This window comes from Rhipicephalus sanguineus, chromosome 11 (genome assembly GCF_013339695.2).
Source record: "Rhipicephalus sanguineus isolate Rsan-2018 chromosome 11, BIME_Rsan_1.4, whole genome shotgun sequence".
Lineage (NCBI taxonomy): Eukaryota > Metazoa > Arthropoda > Arachnida > Ixodida > Ixodidae > Rhipicephalus > Rhipicephalus sanguineus.
The window spans coordinates 8,711,934-8,731,693 of NC_051186.1; the positions used below are offsets into that span (position 1 = coordinate 8,711,934).

Here is a 19,760-nt window from a genome sequence, read left to right on the forward strand (position 1 = left end):
TTATGGGAAAGGCAGGCCTTCTTTCGAATGGCAACATTAGGGACATTTCAGTGGACTTGTGTTGTGAATCGCGAACAACCGCAGCGATGGTCGATTTTCAGCGATGCCAAGCAGCCCTACAATCTCTGTTATCAGCCCTGCGCATGGGCCGTACGAACAACTGGTATTCGAGATCACACACCTCATTCATACGTCGTTTGAGAAAGGACACCAAGTGACATTTCAATGGTTGCCAAGTGACTGCGGCGCAAAAAAAAGGCAACGAACATGCCGATAATGATGCTCGGTCAGCTTTGCAAGGCTACAAGAAAGAGGCTATGCCCCTTTCAAGGTCTGATGCAGCTGCCATGCTTCGAATGGTCGCACAGGGCATTACGCGCTCCACACTGAATACAAAGAAGTATCGGCAACACCACTTCAACGCGTTGCTACGGTTTCAAATGCCGACTGGATTTCTCCAAACAGAGGTCGCTCTGCTATGACGGCTTTCGCTACGAGTGGCTTTCACAAAGTCATTTTCTTTTCGCATAGGGATGGCAGACAATGCTCTATGCGAAGTCTGCGGTACTGAGGAGACTGAAGCATGTTCTGCGACTGTGCTCGCTACGCTGTGCAGAGGCAATCACTCGCAATCGCTCGTCTTGACAACAAATATATGTCGCTAGAAACTATCCTCCAATGTCATCCCGAAAAGTCATCGAGGATTCAGCAACCAAGACATTGTTCAGATTTCTAAGGACAGCAGATTTGCACGAGCGGCTGTAGACTCGCAATGATGCCGTATACCACGCAAGACTGCCGCTCTGCTCTGTGACGTTATGTGTATGTACTCCCCTCTCTTTCCCTACTCCTATTTCAATCTCCCCATCCCTTTCCTCTGCGCAGGGTGGCATACCGGTTATGATAGACTATAGTCGGATACAACTTAAAGTCTGCAGAGCCTCGCCCAGACGCGAAGCGCGGCAGCCGATCACCTCTACGACTAAGGAAATAGTCCCGCTCATGCACTCAGCAATATTCTCAATGGCGAGGTCTGACGTCTAGAATGACGTCATAGGCCATCCGGCCCATGACGTCATTCTAGAGTGCGCGGCTATTGGTGCAGGCTTGTGTGCATCCACTTTTGAAAAGAAAATGCCGCTGTCTTAAAGTTGTATCCGACTATAGTTAATATCGCGGCCTTTCCTCTGTCTCCTGTGTTCCTTCATTGTTCAAATTCCCCCCTCCCCCTTCCGCTTTCCACTTCTTGAGTGTTCCGGCCCTTGCGGGAATAAACTGCGCGACTGCGGCCCGATAGCTGATGAGAGCTTGAGACCCCTGGTTTAAACGCACGACGTAGAACAATCCGTGCGTAAGAAAGCTTGTTTGCAGCCCCGCAAAAGCGCGGCTTTTAGTGGCAGTAGCCACCAGTTTTTGAGAACATAGCAGTTTGCTGCTATTGGGCGTATATCAGTCCCGTTTTGTGAGTTGTCAGTATTAGTCCTGTAGTGAACCATTTCACCGTTTTCGGAAGTTTGTCCATTCGTTCTCACTGTTAACCATACCTTGCCCGATCCCCAACTCGGTAAGTCGAATTCCGAAAAAAAAAAAAAAAGGTTGTATACAGTAACGGGCACGAATAAGTATCAACAGCAGCATTTCCTCAAGCGATTTCGCCAATGCGGCTAAACATTGAAACGCAGATATGCGGAAACTTCAGCGGCGGCCGCACCCTAAAGCCAAGCCGCTGGAAACTCGGTGCACTAGAACAAACAAAACTTATCTTGCCATTGCCAAACGCGGCAGGAATCACCGCAGGGGCAGCGCGATAGAACAGCATTGCCAGGGGCTTAAAGGCACTCCCAGATACCACCGCTTAGCTAGAACCGCTTAACTAGAACTAACAAGACAAATAGCAAAATGCATCTGACACTCACACGCGCTTCGGTTTTCCCTTCGATCGCTTCTGTTGTTTATAACGTGAGAAGAAGTCGCAATTTGTCCATCTTACAAATGGTGTTACTGTACTACACGAAAAAGCTTTTTTGCATTCCCTGGAAAGAATAAAAATAAAGTGACTTTTAAATTGCTTCGTACAGTCACAGTATTAATATTTTTTTTATTGGTACCCTCCCGTCCACGAGGAGAAGCAGATAGATTCCAGTTGCTGGCTCACTTTCGGTTCCAGTATTTTGTGTTATGTCCTCTCTTTACATACTTTTACGTTCAGGCGGTGCCGACTAACAGTCGATATCTGGCGTCCGTATTTGGTGTTTGCCTTATTTGCTTTTCCTTTTAACGCGTTTGGACGTCCAATATTTCGTGACACTGGTACCTACTGCGGCGCTCAGCTGTTTGTCGCTCCTCTAGATCAGAATACACGGGCAGGAAAATTGCAAGTGCACGAAGCGCACTCACGTGGCGCCACATTTTGGCGCCCGATGTGTGCACAACGTCAGTCACCTAATGAATCACCAATTGAATCTGAGATTCAATTGAACAGCCTATTCAGTTACTGAAAATTGCACATATAGCCCTGGTTACGGAATGAAAAGTGTCACGGACACAGCTTGAAGCAGAATTATAAGGGTCAGAACAAGATGCGGAGCTATAGATGTGAGTTTTGGAAGCAATAAAAAATTATTAAGAGGTAAAATTACAGCACATACACTTCATGGTATGAGGTGTCATGAGGGGGCGGAGGGGGGGGGGGGCGTCTTTTCGGTTATTCACGGAAAGATATGGCACTTGACATCGAAACAGGGAAGACATACACAGCGTCTGTGTTCGCCCCTTCTCTGCGTGTTCTTTTTTCGATTTCGGTTGCCATATCCGCCCGTGACTTCTGGACATTAAATTTCTCTATGTATCGGGCGTTTAGTGAATTCAATCCGTGGATGACAAGCGCTCAACGCTATCATTGGTCGATTGCCCTTGGAAGAAACAGCACATGCGTGCATGAGCGAGTTGGTAGACTCACTCGGACTCAGACTCACCAAAATTTTTCTCAGTCTGACTGACTCGGACTAAACTCACCAAAATATTACGCACTCGGACTCACTCAGACTCACGGCTCTATCTGTGCTTGAGTGAGTTTGAGTGAGTCGACTCATGAGTCCGTTAGCGTATAATTGGCTTTCTTGACCGTGGTGTGAATGCTCTTTAACACTATCTCGCATATTTGGTGCTTTACTTGGCGCCTTTTATTCTCGCACCTTCGAATATGAGTATCAGTGGTTGCAAGCCAGTAAGGACATTTCTACTGTAACTGGTGACTCACACCCCGTATTTTTATCAAGAGCTTCCTGTGAAAGAGCTTGCGGGGTGGTGGTCAACCTGTCCCCCTCCCCTCCCTCCTTCTACGTAACTCACGCCTTGATTAATAAATCCTGAGCTGGCGAATGAACGCTAGGGCTTTGAAGTATGTGTGAAGTATGTGTTAGTCGGCAGGAGTATAAACGTGAGCCGACATCAGGCTGGTAGTAACGCTGAAGTTGTGTAGATAGAATCACAGGTCGGCAAGCAAGTGTGGAGCTCACTCAGACTCACTCAAAAAATATTTTTTGCGCTTAGGGCCTACTCGGACTCAGACTCATCAAAATTTCCTTCTACCGGACTCACTCGAACTCAGACTCACTAAAATTTTTCTCAACCGGTCTCAGTCGGACTCAAGCTCACCAAAATATTACTCACCCGGACTCACTCGCACGCAGACTCACGGCTCGATCTGAGGCTGAGTGAGTCGACTCAAGAGTGAGTTTTGCCGATCTATGTCTATAACTGTAGACTGCTGGCGCATACGTAGGATGACCGAAATCGAAGACTAGACAGATACAATCGAAAACAAGTCTACGGACTTTACAATTCTCCACATACACATATTAACTGGCCCGGCTTAGTTCGTAATGCGAGGAAGTTGTGGCTGTTTCAGTAAAAATTGAATGATAGGCACCAATATAGGCGATAAAATAGAAAAACTATCGATCAAAAGCTAAATTTTATGCGTTAATCTCAGCAGTGAGAGGGAAGTTCTGCTAGGAATTTACAATTCAGAAAAGGGGCTGTTGAAAAGTGGCTCTCATAGCGGTGTGAAAGAAAGCGTGTCCAATTGAATCTGAATAACGTTCTTATCGTTTTGAATTGCCGCGATCAACCGAAACATTTTCACACGCAAGACCTGTCAGCGAGTGGACGAGTAATAATATCGAATTTCGTGTCCTTAAAAGTTGACAGCCAGGTGACACTCTACGAAGTTAAATCTTTGAGGCGTTGTAGCAAATGGATTTTCGTGTAAGACGCAGTGCAAGTGGTAATACGAACTCGTAGACATCGTGTGAACTTGACGTAAAATAAGCTGGTAAAACCTAGGGAGTGGAAACATAATGAACTGTTTTACTAATGTTAACTTTCATCGTTAGCGTCCTAAATCACACGCACACAAACTACTCCGATATATCAGCAGTTATCGGCATTCGAGTGATCGAAAACGTAATCTACGCGCTCTTCACGAAACCGCAGGCAAGTATATATGCAAGTCCCCTTAACTTTAAAGGTATGAGTAATAATAATATCTGGGCTTTAGCGTCCCAAAACCACGATATGATTATGAGGGACGCCGTAGTGGAGGGCCCTCGAATTTTCGATCACCTGAGCTTCTTTAACATGCACCTAAATCTAAGTACACGGGCTTCAAGAAATTTCGCCTGCATCAAAAATGCGGCCGCCGCGGCCGGCAACAGTCGAGCGCCATAACCACTAGACCACTGTGGCGGGGTTGGTTGCAGTGCAGCAAAAGGGAGAGTTGGGCTAGTTGGTTTGCGTTCATATTGAAACAGCGCAAAGACGAGGACACAGAAAGACTAGACAACACAAGCGCTGAATTTGTTCTATGCAAATAAATACGCTCAGTATTGTGGCATGCATGTCGTGTCCTCTGATCGGCGCTGCATAGGAATGGCCGACATCGCAGCCTGCGACCACTGCGGCAGGGATGAAACGATTCAACATATTCTGTGCGACTGCCCACAGCACTGTTCACAGAGACAGTCGCTTTGCAACGCGCTTGATAAATTGGACGATCAAACCCTTTCGGCCAAATGAATCCTGCGCCATTGACAGCAGTGGCGTAGCCAGGGGGGGGGGGGGGGGGGGGGGATGGGGGGTTCAAACTTCCCCCGCCCCCAAAGTTTTCAATTTTGCTTGCGTATATATACACGCACACATACAAACGCACACACGAACATATTAACGTATGGTGAACCCCCCCCCCCCTGGCTACGCCTCTCATAGACGGGATTTAACGTCACAGAATGCTGTGCAAGCGCTACAGCGCTTTCCGCGTTCAACCGGTCTATGAGAACGGCTATGATAGGAACGTCCTGAGTGTGTGTGGCATGTGTGCAGTGTGCAGTAACTGACTTGCGAAGCTAGCGAGGTTCGCTAAAACCCTCCTCATACACAGCTGGCGAACACCACAGATAGCTTAGCCGAGGGTCATGAGAAGGCACGGATATAGTGCAGCAGTATAAAAAGGAAAGTGTCCTTTACGAAGGACACTTTCAAGCGTAACCTGAAGCCATTGCGGCAACCTCTGCACTACCATCATACTCATTTCCATTTCCAGCTCCTGGGGGGGGGGGGGGGGGAGGGGTTGTTATGCGCTGGTATGATGGGAAGGGGAAACTCGGAGAATGGTCTTTCAAGGACGTAGTCTGTGAAGAAGCAAAGAAAAAAAGCTACGTCCTGTCTTCTAGTTTCTTTTGTATTCATCCTAGCGTTGTATTTGCATCATTACGAACCCAGACCAACTTGACCACCTATGTGTTACTCTGCAATGAAAATCAGTACGTAAGGCATGACCACGCCAAGCTTCGCTTGCCTCCATTTTCCCGATAGGTTGGAACTTGTGTTTTTTTTTTCTTTTCATTTTATCTCCCTCTTTCTCTTTGTCCTCTTTCCGAACCCCTATTAACCGACCCGTGTACAGGGTATACAGCTGGTTTACTAGTAGCAGGTTAAACTCCCTGCGTTTCCTTTTCATCCATTTCTCTATCTACCAAAGCAAACGACTGCAATACCATCCTCTCATTAATTCTCTTTGTGCCTCGCAATAGATGACACGTGTATCAGGTCATTCAGTATGGTGTGGTATAGATGCGTACTTGTATTATTCTGGTATGTACCATGTGAAGGTAACCACCAGGGCAGCTTCACGACATATGCATCATGTAAATTTTATTATTCATGTCCTGATATGCAAGATGATATGCGTGTCATCTGATTCATGTTTGTCACACACGCACGTCATGTGATGCACATTCCAATATATAGCAACATAACTAAACAACAGCCATGGAGTCACGATGGCTTCTTGTCGTTTATATCATGGCGCATACTCGGCATGCACTTCGTGACAGTCATGTGGTCTGTAACTTATGTTCACCATGCCATGCACATTTTGTTGATTATCAAGCTAATGAAACGATCACGAGAACGCAACGACAGAGGCGGCTAGACACCTGTACATAAACAGATGAGGTCAAAGTTGCTTCGTTCGTTAAGAAATTCTTCGCATTTAACGAAGACGTTATTGAATTTATATGGCTAATAAAGCATTTGTTACCGTTTATTGGACGGAACCATCATTTGCAAGATAAATATTTCCATTACGATGCAAATAAAAGTATTTGTGAACTCTACTATCTACTGGCCACTAAAGGTCGCCAAGGCGCTCTTTTTGGCGACCTTTTTTTTTAGAAACGCTGCAGAATCAGGCACTATTCCGTATAATGTACATCTTTTATTGCGCTCATCAGAGAAGAGCTTGTCCTATATGCTCAAAGTCATTTGTTTGTTACCACATGTTCTACTTACCGAACAACTTGTCTGTTTCCACACATGGTTATAATATATCACTATATCATCATCATCCGACGCTTCCGGAAAACCTGTCTTTTTTCCACATAACAAATGAGGACTAAGTTTGCCCAAGCTGGTTTGGAGAACTGCCTTTGTTCACTCACATTTATACTTGCTCAGCCCGTGGATCCATTGCTCTCCGCATTTCATCAATGCCACACGAATGACAGCCGCTGCTTGTGCCGTCAGTACCATGAGCCCTGTAGAACTGAGTTTCCGTGAGCCTGTTCATCATGCAACATACGAAAAAGAAACGAAAAAATACCCTAAGGGCGTGTACATCGACGTAGCAAGAACTTCCGCCCATTGCTGTTGTCTAAATCTTGCTCGTTTGGTCCGTTGTCCACAATACTGCTACACTTCTATTCGTGGCCTTCGTCGCTTTGTTTTTTTTTTCCTTTCACCATGTGCGTATTGCTTTCATCCCCACTAGCAGAAGAGTTGGCAGTAAGTGTGGCGCTCGTATTCCCAGTCTTATCCAGTATGTAGCGGTATTTTGTTCCTGTTTTTACGTGACGATTGATCCGCAACGACCTCGCTTTTCTATTCTATTTCAGTCTACTTGTCTAATCAATCACTAGATTCCTCGATGCCCAGTTTCGCTGTGGCACGGCAATGGATCACTATTAGGGCCTAGTACCAATGCCTTGTGGTATTACGCTGAACGCTTGGCTCACGTATGTTCTCCGAGTTTTTCTCTTATTTCGCTACTCCAGGCGTCCCTAACTACGCAGCGAAGCCACAAACGTGCGCGCAATAGTGTTCCTGCTCCGGCCAACTTGATACTTTTTCCTTGTCTGACTGTGCCTTAAACCGTGAGCGCATAGAAGCTTATCCACAAACCGAGTAGGCGCTGCAGATCGTCATTTCCTGTGGATTAGTTGTTCCCATTGAAGCCTAGAATACGTTGCGGCACCGTTGCACGCACCGCTAATGACACGTGGAGCTCGCCTTCTATACAGATAGCGTATACATATAGCTGTATGCATATACTTATACGCTACCGGTACGGGTACGTCTGTCTATGCGAGAGTAGAAAAGTTACAGCAAAAATTTTATTGGTGACAATAACGAAGACTCGACAACAGTCTGTCAGCATTGAGAAAACACGCCATGCGTATCAACGCGCTGGTTTACCACTAACCTGATTTTTAAGGAAACAGTTACCCTTGTCGATAACACCCGTGATTCACAATTCTAAAGCGCCGTAACCAAGCGCCTCAAGGCTCCTCGGCAGATTTTTTTTCCCCTTCAATACGGTAAGGAGATTATACGCCGTTAGCTGTGAAAGCGTACTCTAGCTCAAATGACGTGAAACAGTGCAAAAACTGAAAAGCGTGCTATGCTTCCGAGGTATTGTGCCACTCGTTCGCAGTATGGGCGACATTTCGATTAAGTGAAGGAATTTATTTCGTCGGAAGCGGGAAACAGTCGAAGCGACAGCAAGATTTAGCATTCCGCTTGAACACGCCTACTAGCTTTGGCGGCGCAGTCAGCACATCATCAAGGAACCTCTTTAGTTTCGTTATTGCACAGGTGTTGCCCTGTGTGCGATGTCGGATACCTATGTCCCAATCGTCTCAACGCGCTGGCTTTCACTTTCGAAATTCTTCAGGAAATCATGAGGGTTTTGGCAAACTCACGCGCATGCGAGCGGGACATTTTTAATGACATCCCGTTCCTTTTGACGAGGCACGCTGCTTTATTGTAATCGTTGCAGCATCGGGCCTTGGGCACGAGTTAAAAACCGGCTGTGGAAACATCTTCATTTTTCCTGTGCTCGTGCGTCATCCCCGTAAAGGAGCACAGATATAAAAATTTCGCATCTTCTTTTTTTTCTGTTGCAATAAGTAGCTAACCACCCACTTATCACGGCTGGAAAGCTCGTTTGCTCGAGCGCACGACGGCTAATTATTTGGAGACGGTTTTATAGCGCCCAGTCGCAGTTTTGGTTTCAGAGAGCGCCGAGTGAGGCGGGACTCATAGTGGTTTTCATTGTAAACATGCCTCGATACGTCAGCACACAAAACCGCAGGCACATGAGTACCACGTTGACAACTCTTTTCAACGAAGGTTCCCTAGTGCTCCTTTAATACCATCTGAGACGTTGTAAATATGCGTGACCCCCCAAAAATGCACTGCCGAGACAAGGACAACAGCCTTTGTACTCCCTTGCAAGTCTGCACCCTGTTCCCGTTGAAAAGGTCTGCTAGAGGAGAGTGCTCGCAAGGGTCGTGGCAGCCAACACAAACTCGTGACACACACAGGTGGCGGTTGGTTGTTTACACGAAAGCCAAATGCGCGTTTGGCGTGCAGTGGCGCGATACGCACGTTAAAATCAAGAGTGCCTCGATGTCCTCCTCGCCCGCCCCTCCGGTGGGCAAGGAGGACATCGAGGCACTCTAGTTAAAATTGATTTTAAGTATGTTCTAGGCTACACTATCCGTTCACATTTCGTAGACGATGCGTGTGCGTCCAAACAAATCTATCGCGCAAGTTATCCCACCTTCAGAATTTTGTGTCAGTATTTTTTTAAGAGCGTGGAGGAAGAGAGGCGGTGGCCCAGCGCGTTGCTTTACGGAAGGATGGACGCACGCACGTACGATTTCCAGAAGGAAGCTACCCTACGGGATGCTTGCAAATTAACACTGACACAGTCCCTCACGCATTTGCCTAAGACGACAGCCATCTTCTGCTTTCTTGTTTTCAGTCGATTGCCCCGCCACAGTAATCTAGTGGTTATTTATTTATTTATTTATTTATTTATTTATTTATTTATTTATTTATTTATTTATTTACACACGTACATCACGTGTGTAAATAAATAATTTTATTTTGTTTGGTTGTAATTTGTGTTATGTAATGCCATTACTGTCGATAGGTCTGTACTACTGTTTACCTATCATTGCTTCTATATTATTTCTGTATGTCATGAATTTCGTGTTATGTTAAAGTAGCATTTCTGTGCTCCATTACTGTCTATTTCTTATGTTTATCAGTGATACTTCGTTTTGTATTATGTACTAGGTGACGTTTTTTTTAATGTCATCTTTTGCCGCAAGCACCAAGACGATCTTGAGTTGTTGTACAAACGAAGAAATAAAAAAAAAATACAGGTGCAGCCTGTCTAGCATATGCGCATCAGATCACAAAAAAAGTAGTTTATAAGAATCACAGCGAAAAAGCTGACCTAGAAACAACGCAAAATGCAAAGTAAACTGGCAAAGGCAAATGAACTACTTCCTATGCAAGATAACTTTCGCTCGACTGATGCGCGGTTTCATTTTCGTTTTCACATCATACGCTCCTGGTGCTTGCAGGTAAGTGCGCGAATGTGCAGTTACGGCTCGTCTGTAATACAGCACCCGTAATAAACTGAATAGGAGCTTTCTGCACGTACAAAGTGCCGCTGCGTCGTGCGGAAATTCTGAGTGCCACTTCAGTGTTTCTTGGAGCCCGACAGTGCATAGCAGGAAGCTCTCGAGTTCTTTGAAGGGCAGCCAAGGAAATTGGGGTAGCAGGTGTACGCACCAACGCACTAGCACCTGCTGTTCGTACTGATGATAAAGTGCCAGCTGCCTTTAGTCGACGGTAATTACATGTAGGCGGAAGCGTCAACTCCTGAGTTGTATTCAAGAGGACCACCTTACGTCTACAAGAGGACCACCTTACTGTCTACATGCCATACACGGTTGCGTCGCTTTAGGACGTTCTGGAGGATCAGAAAAGCTGCAGGAAAGCATGACTGAATGAATATTTGAATGAATAAATGAATGAATCAAGGGATGAATATTTCTGAATGTCGCAAGGGCAAATAACAATACCCGACGCATAAGTACGCCTGTCGACAATTTTGTCATCAGTGCGTTTTGCGCGATTTACAAATGTGTATCCACTTAAATTCACCCATCTTGTTAGTGGTGTTGAACGTCGAGAGCACAGAGTGCAATGTGCGCTGTTTTGTGCTCTTCGGAAATTTGTTGCGCTGGTCACCCGCAGAAAAACAAAAAGGAAAAGAAAGCTCATGGACTCTTCGTTTTGAAAACACGCATATCTAACGTTATCTTTTAATGAAGACCCTTATAATAGCACAAAATACAAAATATGAAGCATGCAATCATATGACTTCGTCATCACAGCGCAAGCTAGAAACGTTATTCGGCTTCAGCGGTTTATTCGCACTATTTTATTGTACGATATAAGGCGCGTTTAACGTACGTAATGCTCCCGTGCACTAAACTTTATCGTTATCGAATATGGCGGGGCCCATGGTTGCCGCTTCAGCGTGGATTATCGCAAGTGCCACGTTGTCGCTACCGTGGAACGTCGGTAACTGTTGAAGTGAGCTTTTGCATACTATAAGCTCACCTTTAACATTAACCATGAATGCGTAGCACATCTAATTTCTGAGATTGTTTCGGAGATTATGGCCTCCATAAGCATAACGAGACGCAGCCGCATAGAAACACTGACCCATTTATAAGGGGGTGGGTGCTCGAGCCGGCGTTTCGAGAAGTGGACTTGTCTTCTTCAAGGCTGGAATCAGTTCCAGCCTTGAAGAAGACAAGACCCGTGGTTTATTGTATGGCCTAGTGCCACGCCATCCCAAAATAGTGGCAGTAACTGCGATGAAGCTGCCGCTTCGGAGCTCCACGATGGGTACAGAAAATAATGAGCGCTTAGAGTTCAATTTCATGTTCAAGTTTACTGATTGTTATGACATGGTCGAGAAAATGCACGTACATATTGTATACAGCATGAGCCGGTCCCAATTTTAGAAACTGTCAGGGGGACCTCCCGCGAGGACGTTGCGTTTCGTCACGTCGAGCCGGCGACGCTACGCCAGGCGCAAATTGGTCTCTGCTACAGCCGAGCCGTCTCCAACGCATCGGTGCGATCGCAACTCGAAGAGCGCATGCGCAGTAAGGCGAAGAACGCGCCGCGCCACCTGTCGGGAACCGAAGAAACAGCCCGCGAAGCAGGTGCCTGTACATGAGAGTCCAGCGCGGCCACGTACGTCTGGCGCGAAATGCAGCAGGATCTATTCGAAGCCGATCGACGCCCGAGTGAGGTCAGCCGACGCCGGAATATAGAGGGCTGTTTTTAAAGACGATAGCCTTTCTTGGGATACTTAAACGGAGAAATTTTGGTCTGTCTTTCTGTCTTTCCGTTTGTCGGCACGTCACTCGATTCAGCCACCCGGCCAAAGTTGAACCACTTGCCCAAGAGCCAGCAATCTTGAACGGCTGACTAGGTTCATACTTGTGTACATTGTCGATCAAAAAGCAAACATTACGCATATCTGAGGCGCAAAATCACTAGGTAAGTATTAGGTGGTGTGTTCCTTTAATAGAAAATGCATACATACGTAATTCTAAATGCCCTTCTTTCTTAAGATGCGCTGAAAATGCGACTGCGCTGAAACTTGCCTTCCTCCGTGCCCTCTGCACGAGCTCATTGTTGTGTTTCGGTTATGTATTGCACTGTACGAATGCCATGGGGCGCCGCTCTGGCATTCCTGTTTTACCCAGGCGACGTGTAAATAAAAGAGTGTGAGGAGAGTACTCGTTGAGTGCGGACGTTTCTTCTGCATCGGCGCTTCGCGCCAAACCGCGTGTTCCGGCTGGCTGGCGTCCCCGCCGGTCGCGTTGGTCACCGCCGGTCTTCGCCTGCTGCTGCGCCGGGACTACCAGCCCGCAACACAGCGCTCATGTGTCCCGACGTATTGCCAGATGGCGTCCATATCTCACGCAGCGCCTCTTCTATCGTCTTTAGACGACATTTGCAGCAAAGCACGCAGATACGCGGCCAATTTTTTGCTGACATAACGTCGCCATGACGCGCGCACGCGCGCTTCGACGTTACACTGGAGTATAACAGAGCCTTAGGAAAAAATGGAGTATTTGGGGAGTATTTCTGCCACACAACTACAATCGTCATCTGCCTCGCGTACTTTTCTTGAGTTATCATTGAGGTCCCGGCACTTCCCGGTCACTAACGGCGTGCGCGCTATCAGTGTTACATAGCATTCTTGATCGGAAAGTGGCGAGAGCCTGGTTTTCAAGAAAAGAAACGCGAACAGGCCAGATAACGATTGTAGTTGTGTGGCAGAAATAGGTACTCCCCAAATACTGGACATTTTCATAGTCTACCAGGTGGACCACATCTTACGTGAACACCTCATCATTATTCAAGCCGTACTAGAACGTCTATTCTACTTCTCGAGGGAAATGTTCTTTATGTGACGTCTAATCAGGGTGTCAATACACGCAACAACAATTTCCGAATTATGTACTAAACGTCAGCTTCTACGAGGCCTTCAGTACTAAGGAGGTGTTCACCTTAGTTGTGTACAATCCTGTACAATGTCATATTGAAACCGATGAGCGCACCAAGACAGGGACAGTGAAAAGAACACACAGAGCGCTTGTAGTTTTCACTGTCCCTGTCTCGGTGCGCTCACCGGTTTCAATATGTCACAATACCAACTAGCTCGGACCCAGCCTCTGACCCTGTACATGCGGCGTGAAATCTGCAAGCCCGACTGTTGCAAGGATAAGCAATTGGAAGCTGACCAGGCCTAGAAGCAGGCAAAGTGCTCCTCCCCTCCCTCCGCCCCCCCTCCTCTTAAATTGTGAGAGTTCCAAAACCTTAAACCCTCTCGTACTCTGCGTGCTTCTTGGATCATGTCAGTCGGGTCGATCATGAATCATGCCAGAGGAGGAAATATTCGCATTCTTTCTCCAACAAAGAAAATCGGACTTGTGGTGGGAGAACCCTTCATTGGGTTCTTTAGAAAATTGTGTTGAATCACAGCCGCGCGGGCGTTGACGCAAATGTGACGTCAGGAAGAACTGAACAGAGGCAGGTCGGAACAACTGAGGCCCGTATTTGTGAACTTTGTGAACAGGCAAGCGTAACATTGAACGGTACAAAAAAATTTAAAATGCTGGGTCATTTTTATTCTTTAGTGACGGTGAAGATTATTTATGTATACAATGCTCTATTTATGGCCCACTGTTAGGAGTATTGAGCCATCAGCTCTTTCTGAAAGCTTTCCAGCCGATCGAACATTTCAAGCAGCTGCTCCTTTGGCGAAAGTATCGTGATCCTGCTTGTGAGAGTAAAAAAAAAAGAACAATATTAGATACAGGAATGGTGGCACTTTAAATCAGGCCATAATAAAAGTGTGGAAGTATGGAGACCGGTGCCTTTATCGCACTTTGTTTAGTATGTGGGGACATTTATTATTAATTCAGAGTTCCCTATTACAGCTTCCAGTTGGTGAAGCAATTCTAGCTCGTGACTTAAAGAGAAATTTGATTTGGCGGGTGACAGCCTGCTGCATGCGTAGGCTGCCTACTGTGCTGTGCGGTGACATAGCTGGTCCTGTTATTGCGAAAAGATTTGCTACGTGCTAATTTGGATGGGATTGATGATATCTTATTCTTGGGAAGAACGAAAGTGACAAAGGGTCGCTAATGGCCACTCCTTAAAAAAAAAGAGTCTTTACGAGAGAGGTCAATGCGAACGTTGGCAGTCAAGGAATATACCGAAATCACGAGTAACATTACTGCCAAGCCGAAGCGCGCGGTGGTAGAAAATAGAATCACGAAGCTTGGATCAAAATTTATCTAACCAGGGTCGCACGTAAACGCACAAGCTGGCTAAGTACGATACTTCCCAGACTATGAGTTGTGTTCCATTATTCATATTTATTGGCTACACTGTTTATATAACAGAATGACTTATAATTTAAGCCCTGCAAGTTCATTTGAGTGTTTTGCTGAAGGACCCCGCTCCGCAGAAGCAACGCGATTGCTGTGCCTACACGGGGCCCCGTAAAAGTTATCCCTATAGCGACGACCGTGAGCTAGCGCTGCTATAGTGGACGAAAACCTGAAGCTTTTGACAGGGCGTTGGTGCAAGAAGGCGTTGACGGCTTCTGGCGAAGTGTAATAAATATCAATTTTCCGCGCCTAAATAAAGTTTTTTCTGTGCAGGTATTTGTGGTTCACAAACGTCTTTTTTTTTTTTTGGCTGATTTAAAGCTGGTGCCCTAAAATGGTGAGCAGAGTATTACGAGCATTGCACGTGTGGACTTTTTTATTATGGTTACTGCATTAAAACTATTGTGGCGTATATATCGGTTCATTTTATACCCAAGTTCTTCTTGAACCCATCGAGATAAGAGTTGGGGGGTGAGTGCTGCGACATGTAATGAGAAAAACACAGTATACAGAAACCTTTTTGCGTGTTTGTGCGTTGTCGCACGTATTAGCAAACATCGACTAAACGCTCACACACATGGCTTCTGTGATAGGTACATGATTAACTGCTTCTACCCTATCCCGCAGGATCGATGCAGTTTTCCTATTGCGGTTATGCTACACACCTCATGTGAAACTTTCCAGGCAGTCTCCCGAACCCAGAGCACGGCGTCACAGAAACGCCTTTCCTGCGTAGTAATTCCTCGGCGTAGAACACGTCAGCTTCTTTATTCTGGCGCTGAGTAGGTACATATGCAAGAACGCATTAACTAAATTATGCAGCAAAAAGCAAACCTTTTAAACTATCCACTATAGTAAGGAACATCACAATAAATTGCAGCGTTTCTTATTAACGCCCAATGCAGGACAGTGTTCTGAGAATATGAATACTTGACATCAGCGAGCGCATCTCTCATACAGTGCAGATGCAAGAAATAGTGTTCCTGCTCCACATATCAAGCATAGGTGGTCAGCACTGCTTCAAGATGATGGCTCGCTATGTACAGGCTGTTTCGCACTTAGGGGAAAACCCGAAGCACATGGCAATGCGCTCCGAGTTGTCCCCTAACTTGTGAAACAGCCTGTACACGTAGTACATCTAACATATCGCAGTGAAGAGCGCACGGTGTAGCTGACATTAATATGGTTAACAAGGCAAAACAAATAGTCCTGAACGTCAGGAGGCTTCTAACAAAAACAGAGGGAGATAAACAGAGCCGAAAGTATAAACGTTCATAGAAACATTTGCTATCTTAGAAAAGAGCAGTCATAAAAAACACCATCAAGAAAATAGTAGGGCGGTCGGGCGTAGATCTTGTTTTTTCGGCTCCCACCAAGTTAAGTAGCCTATGCCAACATGTTAATTGCAGTGATCCTGCGCAAAAACTATGCGCCAAGAAGCACGTGAAGCCGTTTGATACGTGAAAAGGGCGAGATGGTGTACGAGATCCCGTTGTCTTGTGGACGCTCGTATGTATACGTAGGACAGACGGGACGATGCCTCAATGATCGCCCACGTGAACACGCGTGCGATGTCCGAAATTCTACCGGAAGCACTCTTACCGGCATGTTGCAGACTGCGCATGCCGGCCTTTATTCGAAGAGTGCAGAGTGATAGGCCGGTATTCGGATAGGCTGAGTCGAGAATTTCCGGAAGCCTTCGAAATTCATAAAAGAAATTAAGAATGTGTCAGCTCTGCTTCCGTTGGCCTTTCATAAAAAGAAATCTGTTTCCTCGAGCATTGAGTGCTAGTGTACTGATGAAAAACCTAACAGTGGGGACGTTCCGCTTTGGTGGTGCTGTGACGTCACATATGTGTTCCTATTTATTGCTCGCCTAGTGATAATAAACTCACTTGTTAGTCAGCGCTCTGTATGTGTGCTTCTTTTCGTATTCTGTCCCGTCTCGGCTCGCTGTCTCGCGCTGAATAAATGCTGGCGCACTTTGCAGCTGACGAGACTACCGACGGCCGACGCTCTTTTCGCTGCTATCGGTGTAGAGCGCGTATTGCTTGTACTTTGACTTTTTGTTTCCCGGGCACAAGTTCGCCCAAATAAAGAGGTTCGTCTTGAACACGCCCACTGCTTCCTTCCTCAACGTCACGATCACTTGGCAATATTTTCCGAAAGAAACGGTCGAAAAAAGAAAGTTAGCATACTTTGAGTAGTCGGGGAATCCTGGCTGTTTCTTACCTGAGCTTCTTCGATAGCCTTGGTTGGAATTGACACGCGGGGATAGGCAGCCACGGAGCCGTACACTGGGCTACAGTAAATTCCATCAATTGCGTTCAGCCTCTTTTCCGCCAGCTTGGCACGTTCAGCTAAAGATTCGAGGATAAATGCTTTTTCCTGCAAGAGTGACATTTCCATAGGTCATCAACATGAAACAATGCGCACATTTCCGTTAAATACGCAAGAAACCTCTAAACTACGGAACACTATGCGTTATCCACATCCTTGGTCACTCATGTTCTATACTTGGTGAAGTTGCGCTGAAGTCAGTTATCATTCAATGCACCGTACTATCTTTATATCTACGTATTTGTAATATTTCAATTCTGTTCTTTCAAAGACGTGTGGGCATGCAAATATAGTCATGACGTGGTAGGAATGCGCGGAACTATTAAATGCCACAGTAGATGATCGTCATTCATCCCTGCCGGATTGATTACGCAACATTTTCTAAAACGCACTTTTCGAAGCATGGACGATGAATACGCGTAGGAGAAGTTGAAATGCGTTGCCAAATTTCACGATTTATTTAACACTAGAGTACAACTACATAAACGCGGGTACAGTACTGGTCCTATATACTGGACATTTCAACTTGCGTACTAGTCTGGTCGAGGAGGATAGGAAAGAGTTAAATTATTTTTAGGCCCCGCAATTATCCCTCATACCTTGCAAAATTAAAATCAATTAGGAAAGTTCACGGACGGAAATGGTGTAGTCTGCTTTCCCGGTGGGCCCGAATCTTCTTGACACAAATTTCGCATTTAAGACGGTAGTGTGTTGTACTATAGTACATATTGCGCTTCATGAACGCAAGGAACCCGTGAACCGCAATTTTTCGACATCCCGCAGAAGTTTATTTTCTTACATGTACGGAAATACTATCGCAAGTAACAATGCAGTGTCTTTTACTAAACGTTGTTGCTGCCCCTTCTGAAGATAATTGCTTTCTTACTATGCATTTAAACCAAGCAATGACAGGAGCACGGTGATCGGTTTTTACTATTCACGTCTTCCCGTGTCATTCATAGTTTGCGATTTTTTACATATTCCACACAAGCTGCGGTGAAGTATACATGCCTAGTGTTTCAGCATATTTGTGCGAAGCCTTCAAAAATCTACGAACCGACAATGCAACGAACAAGTTAGATCTTAAGGCACTCTGAAGAAACTCAATACATTTTATTATACGCACTAAGATTATTACAAAAATGATTTAGCAGTATTATACGGCCGTGTTAAACGCAATATTAAATTTATCATGAAGATCTAGCAACTACTAAGAAACATTCAAATAATTAGCATCCGTAGATCTACCTAGGCGTTTTAAATATTACCGGGACATGAATAATCCGCGCGACGTCTAAAAATTACTGGGTACGCTTAGAACATTATAAAAACGGGAGGTGAAAGTCTAGCATGTACACATAGCGATGTGGAATGAAGCGCTGAGTACAAGCGACCATGTACAGACACCGTGGAATGGAGTTCTTGAAATTCGAAAACAGTTCAACAACTCACCGCCTAGCGAGCAGAAACAGCCAAATTGGGCCAGACCCCGACTATAGTCGGATACAACCTTTCTTCTCCGGATAGACACCGCCCAGACGGCGGAAGAGCGGCAGCTGATCATCTCCACGCGTAAACAAATAGTATCACTTATGCACTCGGCCATATTATCCGGAGGCGGGGTTACCGGCCGCAGTGCTGGAATTTGGATTGCGCGTCCAGTGGTGCTGGATTGTGCGCATCCACCTTTGAGGAGGAAATACTGTAGGCTTCTAATGTTGTACCCGCTTATAGAGGACAGACAGACCCAACTTTATTTAGCGAAATGTGATTTTTGGCGGCACAGGTCTGCGCGGGGGGCGCAGGGGGGGGGGGGGGATGGACGCCCCCCTCGTCACCTAGGAGGGGGTGGGGGGCGCTAAGTATGCCCCATAAAATGACTTAATAGGGCGGGGGGGCTGCGATGACCTTTCGCCCCCCTGAAGAGGAACTCTGCGCACGCCTATGTTTGCCGTCTATAGAAGCGAACGCGACTCGCGTGTCTCCCTCCATGTAGACCTTGCACGCTTAGCAGAACCATCGCCGCAGGACCGGTGTGAGGCACGCCTCTTACCCTTCTTCACGGTCCTAATGCGCTGCAGCTCCCGTGCGAACAGCACCGAGACGAAATGGGCGCGCAGCTCGATCGCACGTGTTTCTTAAATTTTTTTTTTTTCACTCACGCAACCGCCGCAAGGAGGAAGTGGACGAAGTAGACGGACAGCTCGCGCGGTTCACATTTTAACTGCGGAGCAGTTTAAGGGACCGCCCTTTTGTCGTCTCCTGCATTGCGTTGAGGTGACGCAAGTTCCACGTTTAAAGCATATAAGCCGAGCTGGCCGCATGGTTGGGACGCCATCGCCTGCTTTTCCGTGTACGCCAGCGTCGCCGAAGGGCTGATTTGTCTGTCCGAGCCAGCCAAGCGACAGCGAAACGCCAGCGTAGGGAGTTAAGGCCGAACCATATAGAGCGTTTTTGCCGGCGTTTTCCCGGCGTTTCGTACGCCGGCGTCCCTCGACGTCGACGCTACCGGTGACGGTGGCCGAAACGTCCACCTCTGGACGATCAAGACATCACGGGCGGCAGCGTCGACGCCGGAAGCAGTTCGATGGACGCAGAACCAATCAGCGTGCGGCTGGCAGCGACTTCCGCTACGTAACGGCGTCATCGCTGCTGCCAAGATGGCTGCCGCCCGCCTCGGATCTAATAAGTCGTCGCCGTGCACTGTGTGGCCCTTAAAGGGGAACTCCGGGGATTTTTCGATATTCACCGATTTCAATTAAACTTTCAGCATATGTTCTCTTCGGTACCCTT

At 46.5% G+C, this 19,760-nt stretch overlaps 1 protein-coding gene across 1 annotated transcript in view; it reads right to left on the minus strand.

The window, feature by feature from the left end:
• The window catches only part of LOC119374296 (alanine aminotransferase 1), a 71,259-nt gene that overhangs the window by 22,236 nt on the left and 29,263 nt on the right, over positions 1–19,760 (minus strand). The window contains exons 8-9 of the mRNA XM_049410857.1: positions 16,860–17,015; positions 15,293–15,405 (exon numbers count right to left, since the gene is read on the minus strand). Coding sequence (XP_049266814.1) covers positions 15,293–15,405; positions 16,860–17,015 — 269 coding nt within the window. The remainder of the gene's footprint in view (positions 1–15,292; positions 15,406–16,859; positions 17,016–19,760) is intronic.